Genomic DNA, 12617 nt, shown 5'->3' with positions numbered 1-12617 from the left:
TTTATTTCTGAGCCTTGCAAATTCACACTTGATTTTCTCAGGCCTAAGAATTTTACACAGACTGTTATAACAGTGAAAGCAGTAGTACTATCTTCTTCAAATAGCAGTAAACATCTAGTTAATAAATTTAGTGAGGAGGATGTTCACATCAGGATTCCACTTGAACTGCTGCAAAGCCTGCAGTAGACGCACTGTTTCTGTCAGGCACTGGAATCTAAAACATGAGCGTTGTTGACCTGCAACTCTGTTTCTCTCTCTACAAATGCTGACTAAGCCACTGAGTGTCTTCTACTTTTGTTTCAGATTTCCAGCATCTGCACTAATTTGCTCTTGCACTGTAACCTGATATTCTGCAGAACAAAACCTGCTGTAATGTAATAAATAAAGTCCAATTTCCAAAATTATGTTTGTAACATATACCGAATGTAGTGTGTTATTTGTATACTGCAATAAGTAAAAATTAGTGATCCCACCTTCTTCCCATATAAAGCATTCTATTTTTGCTTTGTTCTTGCTAGAGGCATACACTGCATTGCGGACTGACAGACAGATAATTAATTCCCACGCAATTAAGCCCGAGATGACACACATGATTAGGGGCAAGATTGTATCAGATCTATTTCAATGTTTGATATGGTTTCTGCATATTACTGTGCAAGTAATTAATTTAAAGGTGCATCTCCACCTGTTTTCAACATGTCAGAGCTGGATCCAAATTTACGGAACGTATCATTAATATGCGACATATGCATATGGAACAAAAAGCACTTTACAAACATGGAAGGAGAAACTATTACTGGTAGCATAGTGGTACTGTCACTGGCCAATCAAGGGTAATACACTGGCGACCCGAGTTTGAATTCCATCATGGCAGAATTTGAAATGTGAATTATAAAAACCTGGAATTAAATGTTTAATGATGACCATGAAATAACTGTCGGTCATAAAAACCCTTCTAATTCACTAATGCCCTTTAGGGAAACAACTTTGCCGTCCTTACCTGGTCTGGCCTACATGCCAGACCAGGTATATGCCCACTTTTAAATGCCCTCTGAAACGTCCCAGTAAGCCATTCAGTTCAAGGGTAATTAGAGATGGGCAATAAAGCGACATCCACGCCCCATGAATAAAAAGGCGTACTTGTTGTGTTGGAGCAGGTAGATCTGGAACCATTGCATGTTAAAAGCTGGAGGAAGGCCAGGAGCATACACTGACTTTCACCGGGATAACAGATTAATCAGACTAAATTACACTATTTAAATACCAAAGCTATATAACCAGAACCAACTGGATGTCTGAATCAAGTCTTATTCATTACTGATTAGTAATTGTTGTGATTAATTGACCACATTTATCCAGAAGTATTTTCTGCAGCAACTCTCATTGCATCCCTCAGCCCAAAATGTTGTATTTTTATAAGAAGTTGTCACAGCACCTGGTTAAACTCCAACAGGTTTAGCTGGAATCACGAGGTTTTGGAGTGCTGCTCCTTTATCAGGTGAATGGCTTCCTACTTACCTGATGAAGGAGCAACGCTCTGAAAGCTCGTGATTCCAAATAAACCTGCTGGAGTTTAACCTGGTATTGGTGACAACTTGTTACTGCGCCCATCCCAGTCCAACGCCGACATCTCCACATCTTGTATTTTTGTGGGAGACTCAATCCCACACCCCTCACAAAATAACAGTATAAATTAAGAAGTACCCCATTCCCACATTCACCCTGGAAACGAGCACCTCCAGTGAAAATTTCAACTTCATACTGATTAAGGAGCAAATAATGGAAGAACTAATTATAATTCTCAATGTATGTATTCACAATATTGGTTGCTCCAAAGCATCATTTGTCTCATTCACAATGAAGGTCACATTGATTAAAGGAAATCTAAATGTCCTCCATTGCCAGGTTTTCATGGATGATATGAGCTGCTTAGGGAAAACAACCCACACAATCAAAGAACAGCCTTAAAATCTTGGGGTTCCACTCTGCTGGGGGCAGCAAACAGGAACTCTTGCCCAAAGTCAGAGGTCCCCTTCCAAATTCCAGAAACAGAATTATTTACATTGCCTGAGCTTGCAAAGGATCAACAGTGAAAGCTGGTCTAAAATAGAATTCTCCACAGGGCTAAGATTTTATAAAATGTATTACTTACCTCACATTGGAGCTACTCCAGCTAGGGAAGGCAATCAGTCTTCTCCAGGACGGATTGGTACAGCTACCTCAAGCGAATAGCTGCTAAATAGGACCACTGCCAACTCTGATTTTGCAACAGTCAATCTTCCACTGGTCCACCATTCAAACCTGACACAAACTTGTAAAACCAAAATTCATATTCTCTCGGCTATGTTCCTCAGATGTGTCTCAGTTGATATGCTGCTCACTAATGCTCAGTTTGGGTTCCACTAGGGCCACTCAGTTCCTGACCTCATGAAAGCACTGGTCCAAACATGAACCAAAGAGCTGTCATTCGACACATGAATGGGAATGACATGAAGGCAACATTTGACTGAATGTGGCATCAAGGAGCCCTAGCAAAACTGGAGTCAATGGGACCATGGTGGGGGATACTCTCCACTGGCTGGAGTCATTGCTAGCATAAAGAAAGATGATAGAGGATTGAATTGAAACAGCCACTCAGTCGCAGGTCATTGCTGCAGGAGCTCCTCAGGGCAGTGTCCTCAGGCAACCATCTTCAGGTGTTTCTTCAAAGGCAGTCCTTCTATAAGGTCAGAAGCGGTACATTCACCTACGATTACAGAACACTCAGTACTATAGGCCCTAGAAATTTGATCAAGCTTAATATATAACCTGTATTCTTTTATTCTCCCTTTCGGTACTTTATTTCTAATCAAAAAAGCCGATTCCAAATAAACCTAATCATGGTCCCCACTTGAGGAAGAAACAAGATCTACGCTGACAAGACTCTGTATCTCATCTTGGGCCTGATCAAACAAAATTCAAGCTGACAGGATGAGGCATTGCACTCCCTCCCGGGCTTGATCTAATGCTTCATCTTAGCCAAAAAGTTGATTAGAACATAAGAAATAGGAGGAGTAGGCCATCTAGCCCTTCGAGCCTGCCCCGCCATTCAATAAGATCATGGCTGATCTGTCGTGGCTCAGTTCCACATTCCCGCCCTCTCCCCATAACCCTTAATCCCCTCTCTTATCAAAAACCCATCAACCCGCGTCTTAAAAATATTTAGCGAGGTAGCCTCCACCACTTCAACGGGCAGAGAATTCCAGAGATTCACCACCCTTTGAGTGAAGAAGTTCCTCCTCAACTCCGTTCTAAACCGCCCCCCCTTTATCTTGAGGCTGTGCCCCCTAGTCCTACTATCCTTTCTGAGCGGGAAGAGTCTCTCCACCTACATCCTATCCATCCCATTCATCATCTTATACGTCTCAATGAGATCTCCCCTCATTCTTCTAAACTCTAACGAGTACAAGCCTAATTTATTCAGCCTCTCCTCATAGCTCAACCCCCTCAACTCCGGTATCAGCCTAGTAAACCTCCTCTGCACTCCTTCCAAGGCCAAAATATCCTTGCGTAAGTACGGCGCCCAAAACTGCACACAGTACTCCAGCTGCGGCCTCACCAATGCCCTATACAGCCGCAGCAAGACCTCCCTACTTTTATTTTCAATCCCCCTCGCTATGAAGGCCAGCATCCCATTCGCCTTCCTGACCACCTGCTGCACCTGCAAGCTGGGTTTTTGCGACTCATATCAGGCAAAGTCTCTTATTAATCTCATAGGCTACGCAGATCCTTTACTATACCCTAGCCTGGGCAAACCACAATCGCAGGCCTCCAGTGCAATGGACTAGCCTCATCCTCTGCCTGGTCATACTAACATTAGATATAGAAAAACTGAAGTAGGCTAGTAGTTATGTTGACTGAAACCAGTCGGGGTTAATCAGCATTCGGAAAGATAAGTGGGACTCTGGAAGGTTAAATAGAATCAAATTAGGCAAGACAAGATTATAATAGAATCAATTAGTTGAGAAAAGATTATAGTAGAAACAAATAGTTGAGACTAGTCTGAGGAACACAGAATCATATAGGCAAAAGGTATAAATAATGAGCTCTCAGTGCTCAGAGATGAGGACCTGAGGACAATATTTGAAAGGAGGACCCAAAGCCCAGGACTCAATACACAACCATGATGAGACTGATTACCTCCACATGAACGGATGGTATTATTCTGTACAAGTAGTAAGTGAGCTTATGCATTTTTTTTTGGCTAACAAATAAAAGTTTTATTCGGAATACTATTTTCCACAATACTAGTGCAGTAAGGGGTTTATTACCATGCAAAGGTCACTCACCTTCCTTGGCAAATTAGGTGCAACAGTACCAATCGCAACTCTTTAAACACTAAAGCTGTCCGAGTTCAAAGCGGTAAGTGGCAAGTAACGTTCACACCACACAAATGGCAGGCAATATCCATGTCCAATGAGAAAGACTCTAACCACGTCCCCTTGAATTCAGTAGCATTACCGTCGTTAAATCCCCCCAGCCATATAAATACTGCAGCTACAAGAACACGTCAAAGGTTAGGAATTCTGCGGCACGTAATTCATCATCTGCCTCCCTAAAGCCTATCCACCATCGACAAAGGCACAAGTCAAGCATTCTCCACTTGCTTGAAAGAGTGCAATCCAACAACACTTAAGCATCATCATCCAGGACAATGTAACTGTTACCCCATCCACCATCTTAAACATTAATTCCCTCCACCAACACAAACAGTGACAGCAGAATGTAATATCTACAAGACGTACTGTAGTAACTCACCAAACAGCATCTTTCAAACATGTGACTTTTACCACCTTGAAGGACAAGGGGAGCAGACACACAGGAACCTCTCCTCCAAGCTCTGTTCCTTCAGTGTCACTGGGTCAAAATTCTGGAACTCCCTTCCTAACAGCACCATGGGTACAGCTGCACCACATGGACTGCAGAGGTTCAAGGCAGCAACTCTGCACAGCTTTCTCAAGGGCAATTCGGGATGGCAATAAATGCTGGCTTAGCCAGTGATGTCCACACCCCATGAAAGAACAAAGTTGTGCAGCTTTTCCACTACATAGAGGTTATTGCTTTCTCTGTCAAGTGCCAACCCAGAAAGATCTAGTGCAAAAGAAAACAGAACTGCAGGTCCATCAGAGGAACAGTCAACCAGAAAGGAACTGAACAGCCTTGTCAGCAGGTGAATACCTCTGACGTGAAATAAGTATTCACTAGAACAAGCAGGATCATAAGCCGCAAAAACTTCAAGTACATATAGCAAAAATAAGCAGGGTAGGTGACATCGGATAAGTGACCCTCTGATTTTATCATAAAATCCCTTCAGTACAGAAGGGAGCCATTTGGCCCATCAAGTCTGCACCAGCCACAATCCCATCCAGACCCTATCCCCATAACCTTATGCATATACCCTAGCTCATCCCCTGACACCAAGGGGCAACTTAACATGGATAATCCACTTAACCCACACATCTTTGAACTGTGGAAGGAGGCAGAGCTCACAAAAGGAAAGCCACGCAGACATGGGGGAATGTGCAAATTCCTCACAGAGTGACCCAAGCCAGGAATCAAACCCAGGTCACCTTGTGAGACTAACAGGCATTTTAGCCTAACTGTGCACCTTACCGCATAGGAAATACAATGCCATTTGCTTTCCTTCCCATGACTCACATAAAATACAAAGTCTTTGGGCTCCTCGGTCTCTGCCAAGCAAAATTCTATTCCTGAGTATTCCCTCATCTTTGCTAAACTATTCAATTAAGTTGGAGTAACAAGACTCTTCTTTCAAGGCAAAACAACTTAAATTTATTTATCTTAAGGTATTTGCAGTTGCCAGAGTGACACGCAAAATGCACAAAGGTTGTGTTATCGCTCACACCCTAATCAGGATGGACAATTAAATGCTTGCAAAGGGCAAAGTCACCAAGCTGGACGTGGCATGACATATCATTTACAACACTGAAACGGGATTCATATGGTTCTGACTCTCAGGAGATAATATCAGACACTCAAGTTATGTATTGTAGGACTAACTGCACACTTGCACAGTGCTCTCACTAGACAAAGAAGGCACTGACTGAGTGAAGTGGGAATTCTTGTGAATTGCAATTAGATGAATGGGCTTCAGCTTTGTCGTGGATGAAAATTTCACAATGGAGCCCCACATCTGCCAAATGCACAAATTCCCTCATGGCTCCAATGCTCTTCTTTCACCAGAAAATAGATAACAGTTCTTTCTTGCCTCCAATTCAGGCAGAGGCATTCAACGATGAGGTTACAGAAATAAGCATAAAATAATGCAATGACATCCCACACATACTGCAGCAGGCGACGGTGCAGAGGGACCTCGGGGTCCTTGTGCATGAGTCGCAAAAACCCAGCCTGCAGGTGCAGCAGGTGGTCAGGAAGGCGAATGGGATGCTGGCCTTCATAGCGAGGGGGATTGAATATAAAAGTAGGGAGGTCTTGCTGCAGCTGTATAGGGCATTGGTGAGGCCGCAGCTGGAGTACTGTGTGCAGTTTTGGGCGCCGCACCTGCGCAAGGATATTTTGGCCTTGGAGGGAGTGCAGAGGAGGTTTACTAGGCTGATACCGGAGTTGAGGGGGTTGAGCTATGAGGAGAGGCTGAATAAACTAGGCTTGTACTCGTTAGAGTTTAGAAGAATGAGGGGAGATCTCATTGAGACGTATAAGATGATGAATGGGATGGATAGGATAGAGGTGGAAAGACTCTTCCCGCTCAAAAAAGACAGTAGGACTAGGGGGCACAGCCTCAAGATAAAGGGGGGGCGGTTCAGAACGGAGTTGAGGAGGAACTTCTTCACTCAAAGGGTGGTGAATCTCTGGAATTCTCTGCCCGTTGAAGTGGTGGAGGCTGCCTCGCTAAATATTTTTAAGAAGCGGGTTGATGGGTTTTTGATAAGAGAAGGGATTAAGGGTTATGGGGAGAGGGCGGGAAAGTGGAACTGAGCCACGACAGATCAGCCATGATCTTATTGAATGGCGGGGCAGGCTCGAAGGGCCAGATGGCCTACTTCTGCTCCTATTTCTTATGTTCTTATGTTCTTATATGAAATTAACCTCACCATGTCACTGCCTGACATCTTCCAAAAGTTGTTTTCTGCAAGTTACAAAAGATCATAGGAGTATAGCAGATCTTCAGGAAATAACAAGCTGCTTTTAAACAGAGGGCATGCCCCCACCACCCCCCCTCCCCATATTGACCATGCCTTATCATACATCAGCAAGTCCCATTCATTGCATTGTCAAAGTCAGACTTCTAATACTTAAGAACAATTGCAACCTTTCTCCCCCACGCCCCACCCCTATATCTTGGTAGTGGGCAAACAAATGGAACAAACTATTAATGTTGCTTCAGGCGTGAATGGCCACAATAAAAATGAATACCTCCTCTAACCGTTTCAGATGCTGCAACCACGTGGGTTCATCTTTATAATTCTGAAACCATGGACTAGAACATCTCCATTTTCTTAATGGCAGGCAAGATGCGTAAAAATGTCAGTTCCTTCAATATGAAGCAGAGTTCAGTTTTTTCATGTCATTGTTGCACAAGAAAACAAGGGAGTCTCAGACAACCTTAATGCTACCCAAAGAATCACAATGTCAAAAACCCAAAAGTGCCCCATAACAATAGTGGCATGAAAAACAATAAGATCTGTGCCTCCTTGGAAATCCTTCAGATCTTTTTATCTTTGTTGAATGCCATACAGCTGAATTTGAGTTGGGCCAGTGAAGGGGGAAGATTTCATTCAAGCGAAAAGCAAAATGAGGAGACATTTGAGAGTGGAGACAGTCAAAAACCAAACAAATATTTTCCTGGCTTCCACCCCATTCTTCTGCCTTTACCTTTCAGAAGTTAACTGCTTATTCACCACTGAAGATGATAAATGCTTCGTAGTAAAAGATCGTGACTACAGCAGAAAACTAAAAGCATGACAGACAAGCTGGGATAGCAAATTACACATGAGCACATCTTGGTTCATTACTGGACTAGTTCAGCAAACTGCCATATATAGGGGAAAATACACTTTAGTTTACAGTCTGTGCAGGCATTAAATGACAGAAAATAATCTCTCTTTTAAATAGCCTTAATTCTGTTTTCTTTCTCCTTTCCCCTAAGCTTTCATTCATTTTAATGAACTTTATTCTCCAATGTGTTTTTCTTTTAAGACCATTCTGTGCTATTGACTTCCACAACTCTTGTTAAAGAAAATCTCACTTTGCTTCACAAAATTCTTAAAACTTTTTAGCAAGCTGAAAAGAATCTTTAAAATAACAGTTCTCAAAATCCATATCATTTTAAAACAGCGCGTCCTCCAAGCCCCATTAACAGGGAATAACATGGGAGATCTTAATTAAAAATCTTGCAGTTAGCAGCCAGTTCCTGTCCACAAACTTTGCCTCCTGCTGTCTGGCAAAAGATTACAATGTAAAATCTGTGCAATTTATTATGGATTTTTTTTATATGCAAATTATTGTGCATCATAATGTTTTCTTTTAACATTTTACTCCATCTTAAAGTTACAAAGCCAATGCTTAGAGTGGACTGGGCGACCAAATCCATTCCTTGCTTGCTTTAAAAACCACATCAAAATCTAATTTCCAATTCATGCTCCCCTCAAAACAGACAAAGCTGATAAGATAAGGTCATCACAGCGAATCTTGGGCTTGATCCAACACTCAACCTTATCCAACTACCTTTTGGCTATCAGATGGCATACAGACTCAAGTTTCCTCATGGTCACCTGGAATTTCCAGGACGGTTTGTCCGAGAATCTACTGAAATGTTCAAGAACCCAGAGCATCATCATTTTTATATCGTATATATCAATAAACTGCTGGTTCTTAGCTTCGTAGGGCAACGTTGTAGCATTTTGGTTTGCACTGCCGCCTCACAGCACCAAGGACCTGGATTCAATTCAATTCCCGGCTTGGGTCACTATCTGTGCAGAGACTGCACATTATCCCCGTATCTGCATGGGTTTCCTCCCACAGTCCAAAAGATGGGCTGCTTATGTGCATTGGCCATGTTAAATTCCTTCTCGAACAGGCATTGGAGTATGGCAAGTAGGAGATTTTCAAGTAATGTCATCGCAGCATTAATGTAAGTCTACTTGTGACAATAATAACACACCCGCGATTTACAAAAAGCACCCACAGGCAGTTCAGCGAAGACCATAAATGTAGAATCTAAATACCACATTTTGTCTGATATTCAGACACACGTCCTGAATACCAGACAAAATGTAAATAATTCTGTTTGATAAATACTGTTTTATTGCTTTTTTTTAATTTCCAGACACAAAATTCAATAATATAGATTGTACCTGTATATTCCTGAGTGGCATCAAGTGGATCAATCCAGACTGTAATGCTGTCAGAAGACACTTCTTCAGTCATGGATGTCTTGTCCAGGATTTCCTTTGGAATTGCATGATCCCATGAAGCAATCTCTGGTGTGGCACCAACATTCCGTTCTTCAGAGAACACCTAATGCAAATTCAACTTCCATAAATTGATTTGTTTGGCCAATGTGTGCCATTCCATTAAAGAAATTAATACTATCACTTTTCATACTTATGGTACTTCAGCTCAAGTCACAGTGTACAAATGCATCAGATGTTATCAAAATGTAAATAAGGTTCCTCTGTGGCTGAATGGGTAAATACATCACCTGACATGATGCTGAGCTACACAGTAGGAAGATGGCGATCCAATCTTTGCGCTATGATAAGTGAGCATATCTCACTCAGCACTACAGTTAATCTGGGTTATTTTAAGGCAAGTTAGATGAATCAGCCTCAGATTTGCCTCTGCTGATCTCAGTCCAACACTACCTGTTGGAAGTATGCAAACGTAAACTCTCAGGTGATACTGTAGCAAAACGAACAGGAGAGTTTGGACTTGCCTCATCAGTAGTTCAGCCTCAAGTATAGAATTTTTTCATACTTGTATGAAGCAATGATACATAATTTGATTTGAGTGTGCGCACACTTTGGCAGTTGATTCAAGCAATCTTCATTTCCAAGTCAAATGTTTTTAAAATAACAATGCAAGTGTCCCTCGTGATTTTTAACGAAGTGTGTTATTTATACCATCATGGGTCCTCAGTGTATCAGCACATTTGCACTATGTACACCAAAAATTAATACTCTGAAGAAAAAACTCTGTGTTCCATTGTAAGTAGCCACACTCTGCTGCATCATAAAAGTGAAAGGTTTCAGGATCATACACTCCAAAAATTGGTAGATGGTTCAGGACGCAAGGGTAGCGTTTAAGCAGAGAAGTACTGACCATTGCCAGGGGCAGCAGAGGGAGGCAAAACACACTGGTGCAGGGACAGCTGAGCAACATGATCGATTCAGTAGGTGAATAATACTGGACTAGTGTGAGGTAGACAATGACAGCAACAGAGGGCGGTGGTCCTGAGCACATAACAGTGGACACGAAGTGAGAAACTGATAGATTACAAGAATAAGAGAGCAATAAAGGAGGGAAATTTTGTTGTCAAGGGGATTTTTTTTGTGCAGTCACGTCCAGGATTTCCTTTGGAATTGCATAACCCCACGATTGGGGTCAAAGCGAAGGAAATCATGGAACGGGTGGAAACATTTTGGAAATCGATTGGGAGCAATCAATAATGGTGATGCACATTGGAACCAATGAAATACATAAAAATATACTGAGGTTTTCTAGAGGGTTTTTAAACAGAGTTCAGCACTAGATTTTTTAAAAAATAAGAGTTCAAGGAAGATAATCTCTGTACTTCTGCCTGTGCTACATGTTGGCCAGGCTAAGAAATTTAACAAGGCCCAAGTGCATAGCTTCAGAGCTGTTGTAGGAGTGAAAGGTTCACATTCTTAGGACAGTGGGTAAACAGAGCAGAGGGGTAGAGAAGGTAAGCAAGATTAAAATACCAAAGTATAATAACCTTCTAACCTCATAATAATAATGATATATTTAAGGGAAAATTAGTTAAATTATTCAACCATAAAAAACTAGTAGAAAAATTAGTATTAGGAGATTGTAGCAAAACAATTAGTATTAGAAGATTGTAGCAAAGAGCCAACACAGATGCACTGGAGTGAATCTTAACTCCCAAAATCAGGTATCGAGCTAAGAAGGCATGTTAGAACGTCCTAAAATCTCAAACCTGACCTCAATCCAACCCATCCAATTCTGGGTTTAATGGAAATGGGACAACAAAAAAGGCAGCCAAGTCCCTCCCAGGAAGCAGTGCACAATTTAGTCACCTCAAATTTAAGCTGGTTGGCATGGTTAACCCTGGCCAGCAGATTCCACAAACACAGCAGCTTGAGAGGGAAGAAGACAGCTTCAGGGAAAAGGTAAGTATCTTTATAGCATTGCTTGTAAATCAAGAGTGCAGGAGTGCTGCCCTTGATCCTTTCAAGCTCCCTTGCACCCCATAATCAGATGCCCAGGATTAGGGATTGCAACAGAACCACCTCCACAATACCCCCCCCCGCAACTCCCAAACACATGCACTCTCAAGAGCAGCTAATGGCTTCTTGCCCAGTTTGTGGTCCGCTCCCCTACTAGCTAGGAGCTACACCTGTCCATCAAAAAGATTTCCAATTTGGAAATTACATGAAAAATCACTATGTGCAGTCACTCTTTAGGACTCCTGACTTTCCAGAGTAAGGCTCCACCACAACCACCGAACCCTCCCCACCCCAGCAGATGAAATCTTTTCTCATCAAGATCAGGATCAATGGTTTCATTCTGTACTGCAAACACCTGACTCTAAACATAGATACTGGTCAAGGACAGGATCGTGTTTATACTTTCCCGAACAGGCGCCAGAGTGTGGTGACCAGGGGATTTTCACAGCAACTTCATTACAGAGTGAATTGTAAGAAAGTTGTGACTAATAAATAAACTACTTTACATCTTTCAACAAGCTAGCACATGATTTGATTCACATTTTGGCACTTGCATGAAAAATGGCCGCTCAAGTTCCAGAAGATTGCTATTTTCTACAAAATTTTACGCTAGCATAAAGTAGCACGTCCAAGACAGGAGATTAAAAACCCTCAGCAGGAAGGGAAAACACTAGAAGAAAATGAGTAATTCCATATTACAAATTCAACTGTAAAAATCATCTATGAGGACACAAGGTTGAATTGTGTTGGAGAGGGAAATCCATCCTGGAAGAGCATCAGTATTACAATGGCCCAGATTTTACTTCAGGAGTCCACATACAGGCAGAATTATGCAGCATTAGAATTACTAACAGCAGCTTCTCTAAGTTCCTGCAGAGGATGCGCTGCTCAGGTTCAGCAGTATACAATCCCAAAGTTTTCAATGAATTGTTGAAAACTTCCACTTTTACATTGCTTGTGTCATTGAAAAGTCTGTGGAAAATGTTAACTGAGTTGTTTTAATAGTGTATTAACGTTATAATTATTGGTCCTGAAAAGCTGATTTTATATTTGCAATAATATCATGTCTTTCTAATGATAAAAAAAAAGCACATCATTCTTAATAATGTTGATGTTTTGAAAGTTAACGATACAATAGCTTCTGTCTTCATTCAATCAAAACGATTT

General features: G+C 41.7%; 1 protein-coding gene across 1 annotated transcript in view; it reads right to left on the bottom strand.

The window, feature by feature from the left end:
- The window catches only part of bpnt2 (3'(2'), 5'-bisphosphate nucleotidase 2), a 29513-nt gene that overhangs the window by 11732 nt on the left and 5164 nt on the right, over positions 1-12617 (bottom strand). The window contains exon 2 of the mRNA XM_080194203.1: positions 9375-9537. Within this exon, the coding sequence (XP_080050329.1) occupies positions 9375-9537 (163 nt within the window). The remainder of the gene's footprint in view (positions 1-9374; positions 9538-12617) is intronic.

Source organism: Carcharhinus amblyrhynchos, chromosome 8 (genome assembly GCF_965287045.1).
Source record: "Carcharhinus amblyrhynchos chromosome 8, sCarAmb.v2.hapA, whole genome shotgun sequence".
In the NCBI taxonomy this organism is placed as follows: domain Eukaryota; kingdom Metazoa; phylum Chordata; class Chondrichthyes; order Carcharhiniformes; family Carcharhinidae; genus Carcharhinus; species Carcharhinus amblyrhynchos.
The sequence above is the reverse complement of the archived record's forward strand: the minus strand, read 5'-3'. Positions and strand labels throughout refer to the sequence as shown.